At 38.5% G+C, this 25360-nt stretch overlaps 1 protein-coding gene across 1 annotated transcript; it reads left to right on the top strand.

The window, feature by feature from the left end:
- Positions 1-23006: 23006 nt before the first annotated feature.
- On the top strand, positions 23007-24005 carry LOC131619419 (uncharacterized). Its single transcript, XM_058890516.1, has one exon. It carries the CDS (start codon positions 23007-23009, stop codon positions 24003-24005), a length of 999 nt encoding a protein of 332 aa, XP_058746499.1.
- Positions 24006-25360: the final 1355 nt, after the last annotated feature.

Below are 25360 nucleotides of genomic sequence, written 5' to 3' on the forward strand. Positions count from 1 at the left end.
TGAAGTGAAATTATAGGTCATGCATCATTTTTGAACTTTGCAATTTTGTGCACATGACCTCAATTATGGATGATACACGACCCATAACACATCTGAAAACATGCCATGCATTCATTTTTACCATGCCATGATAATTGAGGAAGATTCCTAAAACAAGAACATGTGATTATGTAATGATTACATTTGAGAACTTATGGCAAATTGATGAATCACCCAAGGAATCTTCTCACCAACCAATTAGAGCTCACTTTGCATCTGAAATGTTCCTTAAGATCAGATAGAATCAAAGGATAGGGAGCTGGCTCGAAAATGCAATGATCACACTTGGATATTCTTTGAAATTTCTTCATGGCTAAGAAACCAAATTCACTTCACTAAGCAAGCTCACTCTCTCAATCAGTACTGAATCATTTGCCTATAAATAGGAGAGCAAACCTCAGTAGAAAAACACACCAAAGCAACCATATTCCTTGCTTTCTCTTTCTCTTCTCATGCTTATTGTTTTTCAAAGTTCTTTGGCAAGAAGAATCGTTTTCTTCAAACCAGAGCTTATCTTTGGAAAGTAAGCATTCTAACATCTCAAGGGAGATCATTTGAGGTGATCCAAGCACCTGGATCACTTCTGTAAGTGGAGGAACACCATTGTTGCTCTCACTTTGGAGCTGTTGTAGTTGGAGGTCCATAGAGCAATTCAGAGGGTTTCCAATAAAGCCAAGCATCCAGGCACGTTCCATAGGAGGTGGTGAAGCTGTTCAGATGGCTGCAGCTCATCTGTAACTCAAGAATCATCACTCTCGATGTTCACTTGAAGCTCAAATTGAGGGAGGTCCATAGAGCAGTTCAGAAGGATTCAGGCCACGATAAGCATCCAGTTAGCATCACTGAGTTCCAAGGAAGCTTTTAGGATCATCCACGCAAGCCCAGGTGCTCTCCATCATCCTCACGACCTTCAGTTTCAGAGGTAAGTTTTTGAACTCCACCTCTTTAATTTAAGCACTCTTTGGGATAAAGCTCGATTCTATTCTATTCAGCATCATAAGAGGATTAAAAACCCTCTATCATCAGTCATTTATGTTTCAGTATAGTCATTTAATTTGAATTTCAAATTTTAGGGTTCTTCACGTATTTTAGATAATTCAGTAGATATAGTTAATATAAATTCATAATAGTTACATATCTAGAATCGTGAGGGAATTTAGAGCAAGTTTGGTTTTTATATCGTTGCAAATGGTTGAGAATTGAGAGAGTTCAGAAATTCAAATTGTTGGAGCTTGAGGAAGAAGATGACAATGGTAGTGGCGCGCAATTTTCAAACCTCAGGGTAGAGTTTATTTTATATTTAATGATAGGTGTTTCATAAACGACTGAACAACTTGTCCCAGTGGCCACACATGCGCCCTTAGTCTCCTCATGCCTCAAGTTTGGGGTTCGAATCCCCCTCGCCCCAGACTTTTTGTTTCTTTTATTTTTTCATGATTTACCATTTGTTTGAAAATATAATAAATTGGGTGTGTGTCTTAGACACCAAGCGCGCCTTGGCCCAGTGGTATTATTTTGAGTGTGTGACCTAGAGGGCGTGGGTTCAGATACTCCAAGGGCCAAACTATTTTTTTTAACACCCATTTTCTTTCATTTTTCTCACAAACTTCACACAATTAATTCACTTATCAAATTAATTCATTTTCACTTCATTTTTCACACACTTGTTATTTAATATACCTATTTTATGAATAACCAAAAAAATCATAAAAATATTATTTATTTCATGTATTTTAATTAGGTTTAAAATAGTATGTTTTAAATGTTTTCTTAAATACTTTAAAGTATATATATTCATTTTGTTTTAACCTAATTACTTTGAGAATAATTTTATGATAAAACCCTATTATTTTAGGTCTTAATTAGGTATAGATTTCATCTTTGCCTTAATTAAGTTGACTTTTGTCAATTTGCAAAATTATTTTCAATCTTCGATTAAACAAACGATTAAGGTTTTCAAACAACAAAACCTTATATCATTTCAATCATTTTCAACTGTTTCTCATAAACAGTAAATCATTTTCAATTGGGCCTCTAATAGAGTATAAGTCCCAACACCTTCTCTTCTTAGCTTGTTTTCAAAACTGTATTTTCAAAATCTTCTTTCTGTTTTCAAAACATTCTTCTGGTATTTGAAGGGCATTATTCCCGGTGAAACTCTTCAGATACCTATGTGACCTTTGTCCATCTTCACTTCTTCTGTTTTCAAAACCATTAACTATTTATCATATATATATTCAACTGTTATCCACCAATTACTGTTGAGGCTCTGTACATACTTCTTCAATGGCATCCACTCCATCCAGGTTAGGCTTTACAAGCTTTCCATTTACAGTCTTTATTTAAATTACTGTCAAATATAAATTGTGCATATATATTAGTTTAGAATTACGTTTGAGTATAAACCTTAGGACAAGTTAAACTATATATATTATAGGAATATGACCTAGGATTGAGAATGTCTTCCCGGTGAAGGCTCTTTCCTAATTAGAGATCTGTAGTTCAAAACCCCCAAGATGAATTATTCCCGGTGAAACATCTTGGCGAAAACCTTAGAACCCAAAATAGGACACATCCACCCAAAGAGGAATTATTCCCGGTGAAACCTCTTACCCATTTGCTTAGAGCCAAAATAAGTTCAAAACTACATAGCTTTCTCTTGTGCTATAACAAGGACCCTCGATGACCCTCGATTAGCCTCCTCTTGGGCTTTGTACAAGGACCCACGGGCTTCTTAAAAGCATTTCCAGCTTCCTCTTGAGCTTGTATACAAGGACCCATCAGGTTTCTTATAAACATAGGAACAGGTCTTTAGTCACCTTTTAACATACCCTGGTGAGTTTCTTCCAATTTAAACCAGACTTTAAACAAGCTAAGTTTGTCTCAATTTTACATTGAGTACACATTTTTGGAATGAGAGACATGGACAGTCTCTGTCACCCTTACCTTCATCCATTTTCCTTAGCAGAGTCTAGGATCCATGTTTGCTTATCCTCAGAGTGACAGCCTTCATCTTGGGCTTTAAACAAGAAGTCTCCACTAGATAATTTTTCTGCCATCTTTCAAAACCCCTGGAAAGGGTTAGCCTCCAAAGTCAATTAATAAAAAATCTGTTTAAAATGTCAAAAAAACCCCTGGAAAGGGTTAGCCTCCAAAATCACTTCTTCAAAAACCAAAGATTCATTCTCTTAAGAGATAATTTCCCCAAATAGAGTCAAAACCCCTGGAAAGGGTCAGCCTCCAAAAACATGACAAAAATCAGTCTTTTAACGGACAATTTCTCTAGCTGAGTCAAAATCCCTGGAAAGGGTTAGCTTCCAAAAATCAGTCTTTTAAATGAATAAATACTTTAGTAAAGTCAAAAATCCAACAAAAACAGTTAGCCTCAACCTTGGGCTTCATACAAGGCACCAAAACAATAAAACTCTCCCTGTTAATAGTCAGCCTCAACCTTGGGCATTGTACAAGGCAGATAATAGAGTCTCCCCTAGTGAGTCCTTCATTGTTTAATAGCCACAACCTTGGGCTTTGTACAAGGCAGAAAAACCATATTTCATGTGTCAAAGATTCCTAACATCCAGGATCTTCTCCCATAGAGTCATCCATACTCAGTTTATTTAAAGAGTCTGCAACAACCTTGGGCTTTGTACAAGGCAGAAAATAATATTTCCACTAGTTAGAGTCAGCCTCAATTCTAGGCTTTGTACAGAACACCAAATAAAAACCATCAAAATAAACACTCCCTAAGTAGAGTCAGCCTCAATTCTGGGCTTTGTACAGAACATAAAAATTCCTTGTAAATTAATCCCCAGTGAAGTTTTCTCCCAGAGTCATAATAATAATTAATCAATCAAAAGCCTCAAGCTTGGGCCTCATACAAGCCAGCTAAAAATCAAATCTTTTATACAGTAGATAGACATAGCTTATCTCTATAGAGAGATCTTTCCTCTATCTCACCACATTCAGACAAACAAACATTACATTTCATTTTAATCAAGTCTCCCATTTAGGATTTTGAAAGGCATGAGCTGGCAGTAAAACCCAGACATGTGGTAACTTTCCCTAATTTGGACGAGCATCTTTCTTTCATTTAAGAGGCATCTGAATGGCATACTTGCAAACACACAAGTAAGGTCCCCCTCTTGAATGAAATGAATTCAATTAATCTGTCACTCTTTCAAAATGTTTGTGGTAGAATAGTACAAATACCTCTCTATAAAGATGATTTCATGTCTCTTTACTGTAAACAGAGATTTAATTCAAGCTTCAACCTTGAGCTTCAAGCAAGGCACCCAAAAATAATTAATAATCAATTAGTTCCCCGAACTACATTAAGCTCTGACTTCCATTAGGGATATGTAGGCATGAGGTTCACAAGGAACCTCAGCGAGCTAATACCAAAAATAGTCAGTTTGTCTGTCTGTCTGTCTTTTCAAATCAATTCAATTCTTTCTCCTAATACAAAGGAGAAACTTTCCCAATCAATAGCAATAAACACAATCACAATGACACTGAGAAGGTTCCTGTAGAGTACTACAGATATGTAGGGTGTTTAAACACTTCCCTATGTATAACCGACCCCCCGGATTCCAGAATTTCTAGTCTAGGTGAAATCCCCACACTTAGCAAACTCTTAGGGTTTAGTTGAGATATTTTTTTCCCTTTCTTACTCGTAGGACAATAAGAAAGTTCGTGTGATATCGTAGGTAGAACTGAAATAAAATTCATCCCATCCCGGGCGCATTCTCCTTCCAAATTTCGCGTGAAGGGTCTAGCGTGCCGTCCTCCCAAGTGAAACAGGGAGGTAAAAAAAACGACACCACACTATGGTTGCAAGATGTTTATTATTCTTAGATTCTAGCTCCTTTATGATTATCTCTTGCTTCTCCACTTGTTTGCATACTTCAGCATTCTTGATACACAACTTCTTGTATGAGGCAGCAAGTTCATCAAAGGTTAGCTCTTCATCATTGGAATCATCATCAGATGCATAGACATTAGTTGGAATTGTGACATGTTTTGCAGTTTCCTCTTCAGAATCAGAGTCTTCATGAGACCAAGTGACAGACATCCCTTTCTTTTGCTCTTTGAGGTAGGTAGGACATTCAGCTTTAATGTGTCCATATCCTTCACATCCATGACACTGAACCTCTTTACTTTGATTGGGCTTCTCGTCAGCTTTGAATCTTCTGCTAGGATCATAGGTATTGCTAATGTCATTGGAAGTGTTCTTGACATTGGGTCTGGACTTTTGATCAACCCTTTTGATGAACCTGTTGAATTGTTTTCCAAGCATGGCTATGGCTTCTGATAAATTTTCATCACTTCCACCACTGCATTCTCTTGAACTATCTCCAGTGTTGGAAACAAAAGCTATGCTCCTGTTCTTCTTTTCAACAGGATCACAAATACTCATCTCAAAGGTTTGTAGAGAACCAATGAGTTCTTCCAGCTTCATGTTGCTGATGTCCTGAGCTTCTTCTATAGCAGTTACCTTCATAGCAAATCTCACAAGCAATGATCTGAGGATCTTTCTTACAAGCTTTTTTTCAGAGATTTTTTCTCCTAAGGCTCCTGAGTTATTTGCAATCTCTAGGGAAATTCATGTAGAACTCATGAATGGTTTCATCCTCTTTCATCTTGAGATTTTCAAACTTAGTGGTAAGCATTTGAAGTTTAGACATCTTCACCTTGGATGTGCCCTTATGAGTTGTTTTGAGAATATCCCAAACTTCTTTAGCTAGATCACAGTGCTCCACAAGTCTGAATATGTTTTTGTCAATTCCATTGAACAAGGCATTTAGTGCCTTGGAATTGCCCAAAGCTAACTCTTCCTCGGTTTTACTCCATTGTTCTTCAGGAATTAGAACTGTGGTTCCATCTTCCATAACCTTCTCAGGATGTTTCCATCCGTTTTACACAGCTCTCCAGGCCTTGTTGTCCATAGAATTTATGACAGCTACCATACGAGGTTTCCAGTAGTCATAGTTAGAGCCATCTAGAATGGGTGGTCTATTCCCAAACTCTAACAATTCCTTCTTCATAGTACCAACATTTTGTTGTCCCTCGATCTCACCCAGATGTAAACAGGTAGGTTGCCTGCTCTGATACCAATTGAAAATTCTAGTACCTCCCACACGATGTCATACTGGATGTTATGACAACCACACTCAGACAGAATAAAGCGTTAAAACAGAAGTGCATAAAACAGTAAAGAGCACATCAAATTGTTCACCTAGTTCGGTATACAACAATACCTACTATGGGGGTTACCAAGCCAGGGAGGGAATCCAATATAAGCAGAATTAATTTAGAGTTAAACTCCCCCGTTTACAACTCCTCACTTAAGACCTACCCAATGTAATTACAATCTATTCCTAGACTTGAGTATCTCCACTCACTCCCCCTCAATCACAACGGTGATTACAAACAGACATTAAACAAATTAGAGAGAAGACACACTTCAAAAACACACCTTGATCTGCTTAAAAGCTTCAATCAAGAGACACACACTCGTGCTTAAAAGATTAGAGTGACAAATTACAAAAACAACCTATTCCAAAACAATCATCAAGAGACAATTGCTTGGAGTACAGGAGACTAAACACATAGACACAGAACTACGGTTCTTCACAATTAACAAATCTCTCTGCGTTCCAAATTGGTATTGTAGTCTTCTTTTATGCAGCTATTGGGCCTTGGGCTTTCCAAGAACCAAATTAGGGTTAACCTAATTTACACTTCATCAGGTTGTTACAAAATGTGTTGTTAACGAAATCTTCTAGGAGAAATATTCAGCACACCATAAAATGTTTCCTAAATTGTATATTGAGAGAAATCATGAAACATAATAATAAAACATTACAGCTCCTGCTGTCAGACATGGATGTCATGACATCGGTCATGACACTCACTAACAAAAATCTGTATTAGCTTAAACATATGCAGCCTGCTGTTGCACCCCAAAATTTGCCCTCTTTATTTGAGCTATAAGTTAATAATGACGTTTATTTCATCATTCAAAAATTGAAGAAAAATAATAAAGAGTTTTCATGGGTTTAAGAGGGTAAAGTGTGAAAAAATGGTTTAAAACGGTGAAAGTACGAGAAAATTCACAAATACTATTTTGAAGGTGATATGAGCTAAGTTCTCGCGTTGTCTCCGCTGTTTCCACGATATCTACAACTTTCGTGTTCGGCTCGGAAGCCAATTCTTTGAGGAAGGTTGTCAAATGTGCAAATTACTTGAGGTTTCACAGTGAAAAACAGTGCTGAATGTAAGGTTTTGTGCCTCGGAAAATTCATATCTCCTAATCCGCTCGTCGGATTCGTTTGAAAATTTAACTGGATCTCTGTGGCATCATTACCAAGATTTCATATGTTCGGACCGAGGGCCAAATATGCATGGAAAATTCCCAGAATTTTAAGAATCGTCGTGTTGTTTCGGTAAAAAGTGTGTTTTCGAGTATGTCGCGCCGAGTTCGAAAATTCATAACTCCTTCGATTTTTATCGTATGAAGTTCATTCCGGCGGCATTCTCTCAGAAATTTTGTTAGCTTCGATTCTTCGTCACACATGCCTGTTCAGATTTTGAGCCGAAGATAGGGTTTTATCAGGTTCTTTGAGCGGTACTCACAAAATTCTGCACAGTCGCGCCAGATGAATCGACGTTTCTCGTCATTCAAACGCGCGTAATTTCTTCATCGTTTATCGGATTGAGACGATTCTCGCGGCTACAAGTCACGAATTTGGTCATCTACGCAGTGGCATTGGTTTCGTTCCAGAATTCAGAGACGAACCGAGTTTCCTTAAAAAACGAGCCAAAATAAGACGTACCGAGGGCAATTTGGACATTTCGCGTTAACGTTATATAAACATTTTGCTCTTCACAAATCAAAAAAAAAACTCTCATAATTTCAATTCCCCAATTCTCTCTCAATTCTCATAGATCAAAACCACATATTACATAAAACTTTCATCAAAATTCATCAATCTTCATCAAGATCAAGAAGATGGATTGAAGAATCAAGATCGAAGTTTGAATTTCTCCTCCTCTCTCCACATAGATTGGCGCGCCACTCTCTCTCTCTCCCTCCGGATTTCGTTCGTGTCGTGTTCGCGTTTGTATCTGTTAGAACAAGATATGTTCTGATCAATTATCTTAGTTTTGATGATAACAATAATATGAATTTTGCTTAAGATAATATGGTACTCTAATCCAATGCAATTTCCTTTTCAGGAAATATATAAAGAGTATGCATAATTCAGCGCTCAGAAGCTTTGACTCAGAAGGTTCAGCATGCAACATCAGAACATGGTCTGGCAAGACATCAGAAGATGGTCGAAGCAGAATCAGAACATGGGTCTATGGAAGCATCAGAAGAACATGAGATCAGAAGCACTGAAGTTCTGATGGTATCACGCTAAGAAGCATTTCAAGGTCAGAAGATCAGAAGATGCTTTGCACCAAGCTGTTTGACTCTGATGATAATCAAACGTTGTATTTATAAACATCAGATCAGAAGAAAGTACAAGTGGCAGGCTACGCTGACTGACAAAAGGAACGTTAGAAGCTATTAAAGGCAACGTCAGTAGACACAGCGTGAACAAGGCTCGAGGTAGTTGACAAGAGCGTATAACATTAAATGCAAAGCTGTACGGAACACGCAAAGCATTAAATGCATTCAACGGTCATCTTCTCAAACGCCTATAAATATGAAGTTCTGATGAGAAGCAAGGTTAACACATTCTGAACGAAATTATTCTGAAAGACTTGCTGAAACGCTGTTCAATTCAAAGCTCAGAAACTTCATCTTCATCAAAGCTCACTACATTGCTTTTGTAATATATTAGTGAGATTAAGCTTAAACTTTAAGAGAAATATCACTGTTGTGATTATAGCTTTTAAGAAGCATTGTAATACTCTTAGAAAGATTACATTAAGTTGTAAGTAACTAGAGTGATCAAGTGTTGATCAGAATACTCTAGGAAGTCTTAGCTTGTGTCTAAGCAGTTGTAATTAGAGTGATCACGTGGTGGTCAGGATACTCTAAGAAAGTCTTAGCTTGTGTCTAAGCAGTTGTTCCTGGAGTGATCAGGTTGTGATCAGGATACTCTAGAAGACTTAGTCGTGGACTAAGTGGAAAACCATTGTAATCCGTGCGATTAGTGGATTAAATCCTCAGTTGAGGTAAATCATCTCTGCGGGGGTGGACTGGAGTAGTTTAGTTAACAACGAACCAGGATAAAAATAACTGTGCAATTTATTTTTATCTGTCAAGTTTTTTAAAGCTACACTTATTCAAACCCCCCCTTTCTAAGTGTTTTTCTATCCTTCAATTGGTATCAGAGCCTGGTTCTAAGGTGCAAGCACTTAACCGTGTTTAGAAAAGATTCAGGAAAAGAAAAACGCTTCATTAAAAGATGGCTGGTGAATCTCAAGCAAATCCAACTCCATCTACATCTGGCTCTGCTGAGCAACACAATGGAAACAATGGTTATACTAGACCACCAGTATTTGATGGTGAAAACTTTGAATACTGGAAAGATAAACTGGAAAGTTACTTTCTTGGTCTAGATGGTGATCTATGGGATCTTCTGATGGATGGTTACAAACATCCGGTAAATGTCAGAGGCGTAAAGCTGACAAGGCAAGAAATGAGCGATGATCAGAAGAAGCTTTTCAGGAATCATCATAAATGCAGAACTGTTTTGCTGAATGCTATCTCTCATGCTGAGTATGAGAAGATATCTAACAGGGAAACGGCCTATGACATATATGAGTCCTTGAAAATGACTCATGAAGGAAACGCTCAAGTCAAGGAGACCAAAGCTCTCGCACTAATCCAGAAGTATGAAGCCTTCAAGATGGAGGATGATGAAGACATTGAAAAGATGTTTTCAAGATTTCAAACTTTGACTGCTGGATTAAGAGTTCTCGACAAAGGCTACACCAAGGCTGATCATGTAAAGAAGATCATCAGAAGTTTGCCAAGAAGATGGGGCCCAATGGTGACTGCATTCAAGATTGCCAAGAATCTGAATGAAGTCTCTTTGGAAGAGCTTATCAGTGCCTTGAGAAGCCATGAAATTGAGCTGGACGCAAACGAGCCTCAGAAGAAAGGTAAGTCTATTGCATTAAAATCTAATGTTAAAAAATGCACTAACGCTTTTCAGGCAAGAGAAGAAGATTCTGAAGAATCAGAATCTGAAGAAGAAGATGAACTGTCCTTGATCTCCAGAAGGCTAAATCAACTCTGGAAGAACAAGCAAAGGAAGTTCAGAGGCGTCAGAAGTTCAAAGAAATTTGAACGTGGAGAATCTTCTGATGACAGAAGATCTGACAAGAAGAAGGCTGTCTGCTATGAGTGCAATGAGCCTGGACATTACAAGAATGAGTGTCCGAAACTTCAGAAAGAAAATCCCAAGAAGAAGTTTCATAAGAAGAAAGGTCTTATGGCAACCTGGGATGAATCAGAAGATGATTCAGACTCTGAAGATGAGCAGGCTAACTTTGCGCTGATGGCTACAGAAGATGATGGATCAGAATCTACATCAGAATCAGATTCTGAAGAGGTATTTTCTGAACTATCTAGAAAAGAGTTAGTTTCCAGTCTAACAGAACTTCTGAAACTCAAAGCTCATCTTAGTATCAAATACAAAAAGCTGAAGAAGCAATTTGAATTTGAAACTAAGAAGCTGGAATTGGAAAATTCTGAATTAAAGGAAAAAGTTTTAAATTTATCCAAAAACAGTGGATCTCCTGAAACAGAAAAAGCCATTCCTAGCATGAATCATATTCTGAAAGAATATGACTTGAGCTTCAGAAAATTCTTATCTAGAAGCATAGGCAGAAGTCAACTTGCTTCTATGATATATGTTGTGTCTGGAAACAAAAGAGTTGGCATTGGTTATGAGGGTGAAATCCCATACAAGCTTGAATCTGTGGATGATATGAAAATATCATACAAGCCTCTGTATAACCAATTTAAATTTGGCCACTCCCATGATATTAGGCACACATCACATGCACAAAGCTTTCACATAACACACACTAAGAAGCATGTGACACAACCTAGGAAATATCATGAAACTCAGAATAAGAAGTATCATTCTGTTCCTCCTGTTAAATATTTTGCTAAACCCAAGTTCCACCAGAACTTGAAGAGAACTAACAAGAAAGGACCCAAGAAGATGTGGGTACCAAAGAAAAAGGTTATTTCTTTTGCAGATTCTCTTGGTGACAAAGAAGATAACATACAACATGTCATGTCACCTGGACTCAAGATGTTCTCAACACTTGAAGAGAAGAAGGACTGTTTTCCAAGTCCTGATACTTAAATCTGCTGGAGAAGTTAAGTGTGAAGGAGATCAGAAGAGCAAGTTTATTAGATCTGGATCCATCGGTTTAAGTTTGTTTCTAAAGCAATGGTGTTTCGTTCTTGAGTATTCTGAATGCTCTAAAAGCTACAGAATATAAAATAATTGAAACATTGATTGTAGAAGAATCAATCAATATCTGGTTTGATGATAAACTTGTTTCTGATGAAACAATGTAGCTTAAGAATTTTGCAAATACAGTTTATCTTATCAGAAGTTGTTGAGCCAAGAAGCAACGCATCAGAAGCAGAGCTTCTCAGAAGCAAAGAATCTGAAGATCAAGTATCAGCTTCTCTGGAGAATCTAAACATTTCTGAAGAACCATCTGTCAGAAGATCATCCAGACTCATTTCTGGTCATTCAGAAGATGTCATTCTTGGAAAGAAGGATGATCCAATCAGAACAAGAGCATTCCTTAAGAACAATGCAGACTGTCAATTAGGTCTTGTATCTTTGATCGAGCCAACTTCTGTTGATCATGCTCTAGAAGATCCAGACTGGATAATTGCTATGCAAGAAGAACTGAATCAGTTTACAAGGAATGATGTTTGGGATCTTGTTCCTAGACCAGATGGATTCAATATAATCGGTACAAAATGGGTCTTCAGAAACAAGCTCAGTGAGAAAGGTGAAGTGGTAAGAAACAAAGCCAGACTGGTGGCTCAGGGTTACAGTCAGCAAGAAGGAATTGACTATACAGAAACCTTTGCACCAGTGGCCAGGTTAGAATCTATTCGTCTATTAATTTCATTTGCCACTCAATATAACATCACTCTCTATCAGATGGATGTTAAGAGTGCCTTCTTAAATGGTTATATAGCTGAAGAAGTTTATGTCCATCAACCTCCTGGTTTTGAAGACTCTATGTCTCCTAATCATGTTTTTAAACTAAAGAAATCATTGTATGGATTGAAACAAGCTCCCAGAGCTTGGTATGAACACTTAAGTTCTTTCCTTCTGGATAATGGTTTCACTAGAGGAAAAGTGGACACTACTCTCTTTTGTAAAACCTTTAAAAGGGATATTTTAATTTGTCAAATATATGTAGATGATATTATTTTTGGAACATCTAATGCTACACTTGGAAAGGAGTTTGCTGAGTCTATGCAGGCTGAGTTTGAAATGAGCATGATGGGAGAACTCAAGTACTTCCTTGGAATACAAATAAATCAAACATCAGAAGGAACGTATGTTCACCAAACCAAGTATGTGAAGGAACTTCTGAAGAAGTTTAATCTTCTAGACTGCAAAGAAGCCAAAACTCCTATGCATCCAACATGCATCCTAGGTAAGGATGAGGTAAGTAAGAAGGTAGATCAGAAGTTATACAGAGGTATGATTGGATCTCTTCTATATTTGACTGCTTCTAGACCTGACATTCTTTTCAGTGTTTGTTTGTGTGCTAGATTCCAATCAGACCCTAGAGAATCTCATTTAACTGCTGTTAAGAGAATTCTAAGGTATCTGAAAGGTACTACTAATGTTGGCTTAGTTTACAGAAAATCTAAAGAATACAACTTAGTAGGATTTTGCGATGCTGACTATGCTGGAGACAGAATCGAAAGAAAGAGTACTTCAGGAAGTTGCCAATTTCTTGGAAGTCATTTGATCTCCTGGTATAGCAAGAAACAAGCAACTATTGCTCTATCAACAACAGAAGCAGAATATGTCGCTGCTGCTGGTTGTAGTACACAGATGCTCTGGATGAAGAGTCAGCTAGAAGATTATCAGATATATGAGAGTAACATTCCTATATTCTGTGATAATACTTCTGCTATATGTTTATCTAAGAATCCTATTCTTCATTCAAAAGCTAAACATATTGAGATTAAACATCATTTCATAAGGGACTATGTTCAGAAGGGTGTTCTATCTTTAAACTTTGTGGATACAGACCATCAATGGGCTGATATCTTTACAAAACCCCTGGCTGAAGATAGGTTTAAGTTCATTCTGAAGAACATCAGTATGGATTTATGCCCAGAATGAGAAGATGAGAAGTTCTTATGTATGAGTATCTTCTGAAATGAAAGTGGATTACTTGTTAATCAGAAGTTCTGATTGAAATCAATTAGAAATTATGATTCAGTTATTACTAACGTTTCATTGTCTAAGTTGATTCAGAACCTCTTTAAAAGCAAAACAGCTGTAACGTTTTATCTCGGGATGGTAAACCTGTATTTACTGTTCATGGATAAGCGCGCGTGCAGTTGAAGGGACGCCGACCATAGGTAACTGTGCAAGTCACCTCATTTGTCTTTATTATCTCTCCTCATGTCACGTAACATTAATTGCTATTCATCATTTTTTTAAAACGCTTCTCCTTTCCTCTTACTTTTTCCTCTATTGCACTCTTTCATTTTTTTATTTAAATCCTCCGTTCCTTTGCATTCCTCATCAAGTTTTTTTTTTCTCTCTCTTCTATTTCCTTTCTTGCTCAAACAAAGTCTTTTTATTTCTCTCTTTAAAAAAAAAAAAATTTCTAGTTCAAACCTAGCGTTCATCATGAATTCTCTCAACTCAATGAGAACGGATGGAAGGGTTACTCAGTTACCGGATATGAAGCATATCTTGGGATGGCTCTCCAAGTCTCTTTCAAGACAGATCTCTTCTTCAATGCTGTTATCAACATTTATCCAAAGGAAGAAGACCTTCTTGAGTCACTGGAGCCCGTTTGCAACATTAGCTCCCTGTCTGTGAACTGTCCCTCACTTCCTCCCTGGTCTCTTGAATCTCTCCTACAGTGGAGGTTCTAGTCTGAAAAGACAAGAAGACCACAGGGATTCTTGATGGGTTGACACAGATTGTGTCTTGCTAGGGTTTTGTTTTTAATTTTTGTAGTCATTTCCTCTTGGGATGACTTTTTATGTATTTGCTAGGAATGTTTCTCATCTTGTTAAACATAAGAACCTTTGTAAAATCTTTTGATTATCAATGAAAAGTTTCTTTGTTTTTTACATTCCAGTAATTTTACTTGTCGTTTTATACATCTGAATCTTTTGAATATTCTTTTTGATGTTATGACAAAAAGGGGGAGAAGATAAATGATAAATGATTTGATTAATCTATCAGTTGCTGGGTAAAGCTCCCACACATTCACTAACAAGAACTGCAAGTTCTATATGGTTTAAGTGTTTTGCAGGTATAAAGAAGTGAAGAAAATCTTCAAAGCAAACACAAGAAGCAAAACCATAAGAAGCGTTATTCTGTAAAAAGAATAAGCTTATGGAAACTGAAGCAAGCTGAGTGCTGTCAAGCTTCAGAATCAAAAGCACTAATAATAGAATTTGATCCAAAATTTGTCTATTTGCTTTGACAAAATTCTATTTGCTCTGATACATTATTTTAGCCTATATGGCTCTGATACATATCATGTGTTCTAATATACATTTTATGTTCTGACTCATTCATGCTGACTTTTGTCGGTTAGTTTTTGTTCTGTAACATTTCAGGATGTAGAGATGCTCTGATGATGCTCTGGTACATTCAACAATGTTCTGATACAAATCTAGCATGAAGTGATGTTGGTAGAAATTCAAAGCTCTGAAGCTATCCGAGGGAAGCAGAAATCAGAAGCTGTGAATGCTCTAAAGATCCAGAAAACTCAAGTTCTGAAGCTGTCCTAAATGGAAGCAGAAATCAGAAGCTGTGAATGTTCTGAAGATCAAAGAAATTCAAGTTCTGAAGCTGTCCTAGATGGAAGCAGGAATCAGAAGCTGGGAATGTTCTGAAGATCAAAGAAATTCAAGTTCTGAAGCTGTCCTAGATGGAAGCAGGAATCAGAAGCTGTGAGTGTTCTAGGGATCTAAAGAAATTCAAGTTCTGAAGCTGTCCAATGGAAGCAGAAGTCAGAAGCTATGAACTCTCTGAAGACAGAAGCTTATGTGATCGTCTCTACCGAAATAATCAGGGAAGTCTTTTATTAAAGTTCTTCGAGTATTTATTTCAGGGGGAGATTATATATCTCAGGGGGAGATTGTTAATCTCAGGGGGAGACATATTCACATGCTTATGCTATAGCTGTGTAATTTGTCTTTTGCCGTCTGCTCTTTCTGATCGCAAATTCATATCATTTATATATGTTTTTGTCATCATCAAAAAGGGGGAGATTGTTAGAACAAGATTTGTTCTGATCAATTATCTTAGTTTTGATGATAACAATAATATGAATTTTGCTTAAGATAATATGGTACTCTAATCCAATGCAATTTCCTTTTCAGGAAATATATAAAGAGTATGCATAATTCAGCGCTCAGAAGCTTTGACTCAGAAGGTTCAGCATGCAACATCAGAACATGGTCTGGCAAGACATTAGAAGATGGTCGAAGCAGAATCAGAACATGGGTCTATGGAAGCATCAGAAGAACATGAGATCAGAAGCACTGAAGTTCTGATGGTATCACGCTAAGAAGCATTTCAAGGTCAGAAGATCAGAAGATGCTTTGCACCAAGCTGTTTGACTCTGATGATAATCAAACGTTGTATTTATAAACATCAGATCAGAAGAAAGTACAAGTGGCAGGCTACGCTGACTGACAAAAGGAACGTTAGAAGCTATTAAAGGCAACGTCAGTAGACACAACGTGAACAAGGCTCGAGGTAGTTGACAAAAGCGTATAACATTAAATGCAAAGCTGTACGGAACACACAAAGCATTAAATGCATTCAACGGTCATCTTCTCAAACGCCTATAAATATGAAGTTCTGATGAGAAGCAAGGTTAACACATTCTGAACGAAATTATTCTGAAAGACTTGCTGAAACGCTGTTCAATTCAAAGCTCAGAAACTTCATCTTCATCAAAGCTCACTACATTGCTTTTGTAATATATTAGTGAGATTAAGCTTAAACTTTAAGAGAAATATCACTGTTGTGATTATAGCTTTTAAGAAGCATTGTAATACTCTTAGAAAGATTACATTAAGTTGTAAGTAACTAGAGTGATCAAGTGTTGATCAGAATACTCTAGGAAGTCTTAGCTTGTGTCTAAGCAGTTGTAATTAGAGTGATCACGTGGTGGTCAGGATACTCTAAGAAAGTCTTAGCTTGTGTCTAAGCAGTTGTTCCTGGAGTGATCAGGTTGTGATCAGGATACTCTAGAAGACTTAGTCGTGGACTAAGTGGAAAACCATTGTAATCCGTGCGATTAGTGGATTAAATCCTCAGTTGAGGTAAATCATCTCTGCGGGGGTGGACTGGAGTAGTTTAGTTAACAACGAACCAGGATAAAAATAACTGTGCAATTTATTTTTATCTGTCAAGTTTTTTAAAGCTACACTTATTCAAACCCCCCCTTTCTAAGTGTTTTTCTATCCTTCAGTATCGTGTTCGTGTTCGCGCTTCAGTTAGATCTTCATTCGGTAAGCTTTCGGATCTTGAATTAAGTGTTTAATTGTTGATTATTATGTGAATTCGGATCTAGATCTACCTCTTATTCTTGATTAATTGATGATTGATGATGATTGATCGGTGACTTTGCTCATCTTTTGCTCGAATTAGTCGTGTTCATGAGAATTGTGATTGGATTTAATTTTGATTGCATATAACTGTTGCTCGTTGATGATGAATTGTGATATTCATGTTCGAATCCGTGATTATTAGATGATTTTGTGTGCTTAATTGTTGATGCTCATGTATGTTACTTGTGTCGCACTCAAAGTGTTTGTGCAAATGCATGTGGTGCACTTTTGCTTGGTATTTGCTTGGCTTGACGCGTCGCGCTTTGCATAATAAGGATAATTTTACTTGTGGACTCGTGCTTAATTCATAATTTGATGTTTGCTTGTGATAGTTGCTTATGGAACGATTTTGGATTGAGTGCGAACGGCTCCGAGGTCCTAAAAATGCTTAAAAATTGGTTTTGCTACGCCAGGAACCGGGTTGTCCCAGGCGGGAACCGGTTCCCACTCAATCCAAAATTGTTGATCCTCTGGTTTTTAGTACCAGGAACCGGGTTGTCCCTAGGTGGGAACCGGTTCCTGCGTTGTTTTTGCCTTCTAGTTTGTGTGCTAGGAACCGGGTTGTCCCTAGGTGGGAACCGGTTCCTGCGTTGTTTTTGCCTTCTGGTTTGTGTGCCAGGAACCGGGTTGTCCCTAGGTGGGAACCGGTTCCCAGAAACTTGAAATGTGCCTGCCTCTGGTTTTTAGTACTAGGAACCGGGTTGTCCTATGCAGGAACCGGTTCCTGTGTGTAATTTTTGTGTTTTCTTTTCTAACTTCCATCTTGCATAACTTTTCACTCGTAACTCCGATTTGCACGTTCTTTATATCGTCAGAAAGCTTATGAGATGTACTATCTAGCTAGATGCTTAGTTTTCATTAATTTGTAGATCATTCATGTTTGATTTCTCTTTGATTTTTCATTGACCATTTCATGTTTACGTTACTTGTCCGGTTCCTTTCGTCTTATAGTAATAACGCAATTCCGATTGCGATGTTTGTTATCTCTAACTTGTGTGTTAGTGTGCAAGGCTTTTGGATAGTCACCGACCAGCGCTTATTCCTTGAGTGTTTCGCTTTACTTGCGGGACACAATCCTATTCATTCGCATCGTGTTCTCATCCGGGAGACACGTCTCTATTACTTTATATCTGCTTGTTTGGTTTGCATGTTCCTCTTGCAGGTGTATTGTGATTGTGCTCGACGCGCATGTCGACCTTTGTGTGCTTTTGTGGCTAATCGGTATGCTGACCATTTGCTTTTGCTTTGCTAGCTCGCTCGCGGGATTCTAGTTCCTTTCTTTCTTCGCCTTAGTTTACGGATCATCATCCGTTTGGTATTGATCCCGTTTCATTTTATTTCTCTCGCACTTTATCGCTTACTCGCATCATCCTATAACATGAGAAGTAGGACCTAGACATGCATCTGGCCAAGCCCTCGAAAGAGGCTCTGTTTTTGTTGGTGTGTTTATATTTGTGCTTTGCGGCAGGGAGTCACGGTGTAATAAGTCCTATATGGCACTCCGTTACGTCCTCATGGAAGGCACGCGGAAAGGGTTAGCAATCAACCCCCGCCTAGTCTCATCGAGTCTGTTCATTATGCGCACGCTACGCGTGGCTCGCTTCTGAACCTGCACAAGATCTTGTTATCGAGTATGTCAGGAAAAGGGTTCATGTAGCCGGACCCCCGCCTTTCCTATAGCTCGCGTCGCTCGACGTTGATGCTCGGTGTACGCACGCACCGTTTTCCTTTACGATCCGTGACGGCTTGGTTGCTGAGAGGGGTCCGCCCTCTTGTCTATGGCCCGATCATTTTCACGAGGTCTAATGCTTGGTTGACTTGGGTTGAGCTGCTCCCCTTGGCTATGGCGGGACCGCTTTTCTACCACTCGGTCAGTACCGTTGGTTTGTTTGCTTTACGAGAAGATGCTCGTTTGTGTGCTATTTGTTTGCTTTCCCTTCTCCTCGTAGGTTGATAGCTTAGCTTAGACTTGTACCCTTTGTATGATAACATTAGGTAGCAAGCTTTCCCCCTTAGCTTAGGTTTTCCTCATACATTCTTTAAAACACAAACCACACTCTTTGATTTTCTTTTCTTAAGAGCTTGTTATTTCCGCTCCATTCCCAGCATAAGTCTCCAAAGGTCGAGCAGCGGAGTGTGAATGTAACTCGTTCACCTAAAAAACATAAAACAAACAGAAACTAGTTAGCCGAGCTACGGTAACTCTGATTCCGCAAAACGGATACGTAGGCAGCAGGGTAGGGCCCGTGCGAGCATAATCCTTTCTTTTCCCTACATTCTGCATTCATTTTAGTCCAGATTAGCGTAGATTTGTTACACACCCATAAATATAGACACAGGCGTGGATACCATCGAGTACGATGGGCGTGAGGGGTGCTAATACCTTCCCCTCGCGTAACCGACTCCCTTACCCTTTTTCTCTGGTCGTGAGACCGTTGTTTTGTTTTGTGGTTTGCTGGCATTCCCTTCCTTTTCAGGATAAATATGTTAGTGACGACTCTGTTAATTTTCGCGGTAGCGACACCTGCATAACACTATATAAATCATGTCATGACATCAGTCAAGACATTAAACACCCAGGAATGTTTTACCACAAATGCAGCCAGCATGAAAACACTAACAAAAATGATTGGTCAAGGAGTTCCAATGAGAATGCTTGCTAGGGAAGAAAAATGGTGCCAAAAATCATTCTCAACCAATGAATTGATTTGATTAAAACAAGGAAACACCCAACATCGACCAATGAGCTGATGAAGGTAAACATCGAATTGTTATCAACCAATGAGTTGATTTCAAAATACATAACTAACATCAACCAATGAGTTGATGAAAGTCGACACGTCTTGCTCAACCAACGGATTGAGTTTGATCAAAACAGGAAATAACCAGCATCAACCAATGAATTAATGAAGGTAAACAAACAGATTGTGATCAACCAATGAGTTGATTATAAAAAGACATAACTAACATCAACCAAAGAGCTGATGAAAGTCGGCATGTCTTCCTCAACCAACGGATTGAGTTTGACCAAAACACGAAATAACCAACATCAACCAATGGATTAATGAAGGTAAACAAATAGATTGTGATCAACCAATGAGTTGATTATAAAAGACAAACTGACATCAACCAATGAGCTAATGATGTCGACACGTCATCCTCAACCAATGGATTGGGTACGATAAAAAACAGAAAATAACCAACATCAACAAATGGATTAACGAAGGCAAACAACAAATTGTCATCTACCAATGAGTTGATTATAAAAGACCTAATTGACATCAATCCAATGAGCTGATTAAAGTCAACACGTCATCCACAACCAATGAGTTGAGTATGATAAAAATAGGAAGACACCAACATCAACCAATGAGTTAATGAAGGTAAACAATGATTTGATATCAACCAATGAGTTCACTTCAAAAGACATAACTGACATCAACCAATGAGCTGATGAAGGTGGATAAAATAATTGTTACCAACCAATGAGTTGATTTCAAAAAGATATAACTAACATCATCCAATGAGTTGATGAAAATCGACATGTCATCTACAACCAATGAGTTGAGTACAATAAAAAATAGGAAATAAAACTGACATCAACCAATGAGCTAATAAGGGTGAACAAAGAAATTGCTACTGTTGCACCCCAAATTTTGCCCATATATTTTATTTCTAATTGACTTAAGTTTCACATTGCATATGCATACATATAGTTAGGTCATTAACTTAGCATACATTTGCATTCAATAAAGCATGGAAATCTAGTGAAATCAATGGTTTCGAGGCTAGAATTTTTCATAGTGGTTGAGGTATAAATATCATCCATTTTTCATAGTGGTTGAGGTATAGATATCATCCAAAGACTGGCTCTTCTCTTTTTTTAAATAGTGGATTGTGGAGTAAGATTCCCTCTTCTCAAACATATGAGTTTGTGCATGATATGAGGTGTGACTTCATTGATGCTTAGGATGCCAAATATTCAAGAGTTGAGATTTAGTTGTGAGTTTATGGCTGCGTCGATCATCATGGGTTATGTCTCAAACACTTGGGCTCGATTCATTTCATTACTTGGAGTTACGAGTTCTATGTGATCTTATGCAAACTTTTTGAGCTTTTATCTATACATTCGAATTGATGATGAAGGGAAATATGAAAGTTTTACTTTGTTTCTCAATTGATAATGAAGGGAAAGATGGAAGTTTTGTTTTGTTTCTCAAAAGACGAGCCATCATAAGGTTGACGCATCGCGAAGAAAGTCAATTTGAACTTTTGAAGTTCATAGTGAGTTTTATTGGTGCTTGACCATGATTACAATCTACAAGAGGAATTCTAAATAAAGTTCAAGATTAATATGGAGTACAAGCTTCTTTACAAGTTTTTTTGAAAGTTCGTATTACAAAACATACCGATTCAAATTACAAAAAAATCCATGCCATTCATTACAAAAAAAATTGAATTACAAAAGAAAAAGTCCATCCTAATTTTTCTTTGTTTTTCAAGCTTCTCCAAGACAATCCAAAACCAATCCCTGTAGCCTGCATAATCAAGAGAGCTCACGGTTCAGCTTAGCAATCTCATAAAACCGAAACTGAACCAGCATACAGCCCTGCAAAATAAACCAATCCTGCCAAACGAAAATCGCTTCAGCTCAATACGGGAAAAAACCGGTTCATAAGGGCATTGATTATAACATAAAACCAGGAGAGAAAATCAGATTTTTTTCACGTAACAGAGAGAGGAGATAACAAATCACATAGAAAATATCAGAAAAAGATAACAGAATTTCATTGAAGAAAAATCGGTAACTGAAAACCGTAACAAACTTTTGGAGCAATCTCCTTCACTCGGGAATGCAAAAGGCTTCAGAACCTTCAATCGGAATTGGGACAGAACAATCCTCACTCTTCAACCTTCATTCTCTCGATTCAACCTCTTCACTAATCAACCTTCAAACAACATCAACTCTCGGTAATCTCCAAATCTGCAAGAAACGAAAATCTCAATCACATAACAGAATCCTCATCTTTATCACTTCATCAATAAACTTGATCACCACCTTCAATAAAAAAAAAGACTTCAAAAACTTTCAAGAGAATCCGAAAGAGAGAAAAGAAGAGAGAATTGATAACACAGAAAAGAAAGCTCACAATCATCAATCTCCGATTTCATCCTCGACAGTTCATCATTAATCCTCGAGAGCTCTGCAAAATCTCCAATTAATCACAATCGTTCAACACTTGATTCAATCTTCTTCAATCCACTCTTCACGGTTCAGCAAAGTGTCATCATCAATCTTCAACCACAATCAACCGAAAGAGCGTAATCACTCAGAAATTCATCTTCAATCTTCATCGATCCGAAATCCAAATCCGCAACTTCGCACCGGCTTCGCGTCACAATAACATCCACCATCGGTATCTCCTTCAACAACAACTTCGTTTATTAATCATCATCTTCGCAACGCTCCTTCAATCTTCATAATCCTTCACCGAATTGCACACGAACAATATCACAACAATCTCGCACGTGTTCTTAATAATCTACAATCAACAAGAATAACAACTCAAAAAAGAACTCAGAATAGATGAGGAAGAGAGTTCGGGATTCAATTGAAGAGATGGGTGAGGCGATGAACTTCGAGGGAGATCGACGAGAACGATTGAGAGAGGAAGCTGAGATGAGAGTGTCGTTCGTTTGCGAGGATTAACAGCGGCGAACAGAATTTTGATCGGAGAGGGGAAAATACGGTCGCCGCTGCGTTTTGTTTGTGAGGAGAGGAGAGAAGATTTTCGGTCAAGAAGCTCAATGGTCATTACCAGTTAACCCTAATCCCTCTCCTTATTTAATTTTTTTTATTAGTATTAATTGAAATTTCAATGGGTTAATCAACATTAAAAATCTGATCATGCAGACCTATTCACGTGTTTTCTAGAGAGAAGTTAGACTCTCTCTCTAAAACTTATCGTGCTCCCTCCCTCCAAACTTTAGGGTTTGTGGTGGCTACTTCACCGGTTCCTCTGGTGCGTGCCCCAGTTTTTCTGGTTCCCTTCCCACCGTCTGTGGGTTTCTGTCCTTTCCTTGGCCTATTTAGGGGTGGTTGGTATCGTATCGGTTTGAGTAAGTCTCAATGGATCAATGGAAAAACATAGCTTTTTCCAAGGAGGAAGAGGAAGGTGTGGTGGTGGCGGAGGAAGAAGTGTGCGAGGAAGAAACATTTCAGACGACTATGGAGGGAAGACTCTGGATGGATAGCAGTTACAACGTGAGAGCTTTTAAGAGCACTATGGTTAATGCTTGGAGGCTGAAGAACCATGTGGAAATTCAAGATCTCAGCAAAAACCTCTTATTCAACTTCGCTTCGAAGAGGGATTTGGAGTCAGTTCTAAAGAATGGGCCTTGGAGTTTTGATAGAGCTCTGTTAGTCTTGAATAGGGTCTCAGGTGAAGAGCAACTTTCAGATCTGAATATGCATTTTAGCCCTTTCCGGGTTAGAATATATGAACTCCCGTTGATGCTCCGATCTGAGGCCATGGCAAGGAAGATTGGGTCTATTTTCGGTACTTTCGAAGAGATGGATACAAGAGAAGCATGTAGGAATGGGCGCTTTCTGAGAATCAAGGTTACGGTGGACCTAAAATCACCACTGAAAAGAGGAACAGTGGTAAAATTCAAAGAGAAGAACCTGCGGGTGCATTTCAAATATGAGAGGTTACCGACTTTTTGTTTCGTCTGTGGGAGGATCGGGCACCAACTGAAAAACTGTGAGTCCCTGGAAGAGCTAATTGAAGAAGGTTTTGAGGAGCTGGAGGAACAAGATTTATCCTATGGGCAATGGTTAAGAGTTTCACCGTTACCTAAGATGAGTGAGCAAGTCAGGAAGAAGGAGTCCAGTTCTGGTACATGTAGTAAGAACTTGTTCAATGCCTCTTCCAGTCAGAGTAGATTCGATCCGAAGGAGAAAGGCTTGCTAGAGGAAAATGAAGTGCAACAAAATCATGAGGGTGGAGATCCAGAGGGGCTTGTTTCAGAAAAATCAAAGGCAAATCTAGATGGGTTAGACATTGAGACAGTAGCTGAATTCTTAGGCGATGTGGATCTTTCTGTAGCAGAACGGTGGAAACCATGAAAAGGCAGTTGGTAGCTCAACAAAAGAAATGGGTGAGGAAGAAAAGAGAAAGAAAAGCTGGTGTATCTCAAAGACGAGCGAAAGGAGGGGAAAACTCAAAAAGGAAACTCATTGATGTTATGATAACTGAAGGCTCTATTGATGATTGTGGAAGTGGAGAAAAAAAGACGAAAGCTATTAATGGAGAAGGAGCTGCAAAAATCTTGTCACCAGAGGTGGTGTTGGATATCCAACACCGCCTACCCCAGTGAAAATCTTGAGTTGGAACTGCAGAGGTTTGGGGCATCCTCGGGAAATTCGAGCCTTGTCAAGGCTCATCAAATTAGAAAACCCCTCTGTGGTCTTCTTGATGGAGACTAAATTGAAGGTTGATGAAATGGTAAAGATTTCTTTTAAGCTTGGTTACAAATTTTCGCAGTCTGTGGATTGTAGATGGAGTGGTAGAGATAGGGCTGGGGGTTTGTGTCTGCTTTAGAAAGATCCGGTTGTGATTCAAGTTCAGTATTTCTCTCAAAATCATGTGGGGGGCTTTTGTGAGATGGAAGATGAAGAAGGCCCTTGGTCCTTCACGGGTTTTTATGGTTTCCCGGAGGAGATGCAGAAACGAGATTCGTGGCTTTTAGTGGAAGAATTTTCAAGGAATCTGGGAGGTAAATTTCTGATTTTTGGAGACTTTAATGATACGGTCCAAGAGAATGAAAAGCGGGGTGGTAATCGCAGACTGCCTTCTCAATTATCGTGGGGCAGGCAAACTCTGGAGAATTGCAGGCTTATGGATGTTGGTTTCTCTGGCTACCCTTTTACTTGGACGAATGGGAGACGGGGACTGGACAATATTCAGTGTAGATTGGATAGAGTCCTTGCTAACAATGCCTTCATGGAGTCCTTCCCTCTTTCTAAGGTTTTTCACCTTCCTAGATTCGGTTCCGACCATGATGTCCTAAGGATCGTAATAGAGAAGGAAAGTTTCCCAGATCGGAAGAAGCACCTTTTTAGATTCGAAGAAGTGTGGTTTAAAGAACCAAAGTGTGAGAGTTTGGTTAGGCAATTGTGGTCTGAGACTTCTGGTTTCATTTCTGACAAAACTAAATCTGTCCAAGCCCTCCAGGATGTCTTCAAACACTTGAGGACGAGGAACATAGCAAAAGAACTCAAACGCATTGAAGTTTTGCTCCAAGATGATAGAGAAATGGAGAATTACAAAGCCCTTGAAGCTCAAAGAAACAAGCTTTTGTTTTTGCAGGAGACCATGTGGAGGCAACGGAGTCGTGCTGTGTGGCTCAAAGGGGGGGATAGAAACACCAAGTTCTTTCATTACAAGGCTAATCAAAGAAGGAAAACTAATAGGATTAAGA

The sequence above is a fragment of the Vicia villosa genome, linkage group LG7, assembly GCF_029867415.1.
Source record: "Vicia villosa cultivar HV-30 ecotype Madison, WI linkage group LG7, Vvil1.0, whole genome shotgun sequence".
Classification (NCBI taxonomy): Eukaryota; Viridiplantae; Streptophyta; class Magnoliopsida; order Fabales; family Fabaceae; genus Vicia; species Vicia villosa.

Bases quoted from the DNA above. Each gene is read 5' to 3' on its own strand.
- LOC131619419 (XM_058890516.1), top strand. From the start codon at position 23,007: ATGGATCAATGGAAAAACATAGCTTTTTCCAAGGAGGAAGAGGAAGGT.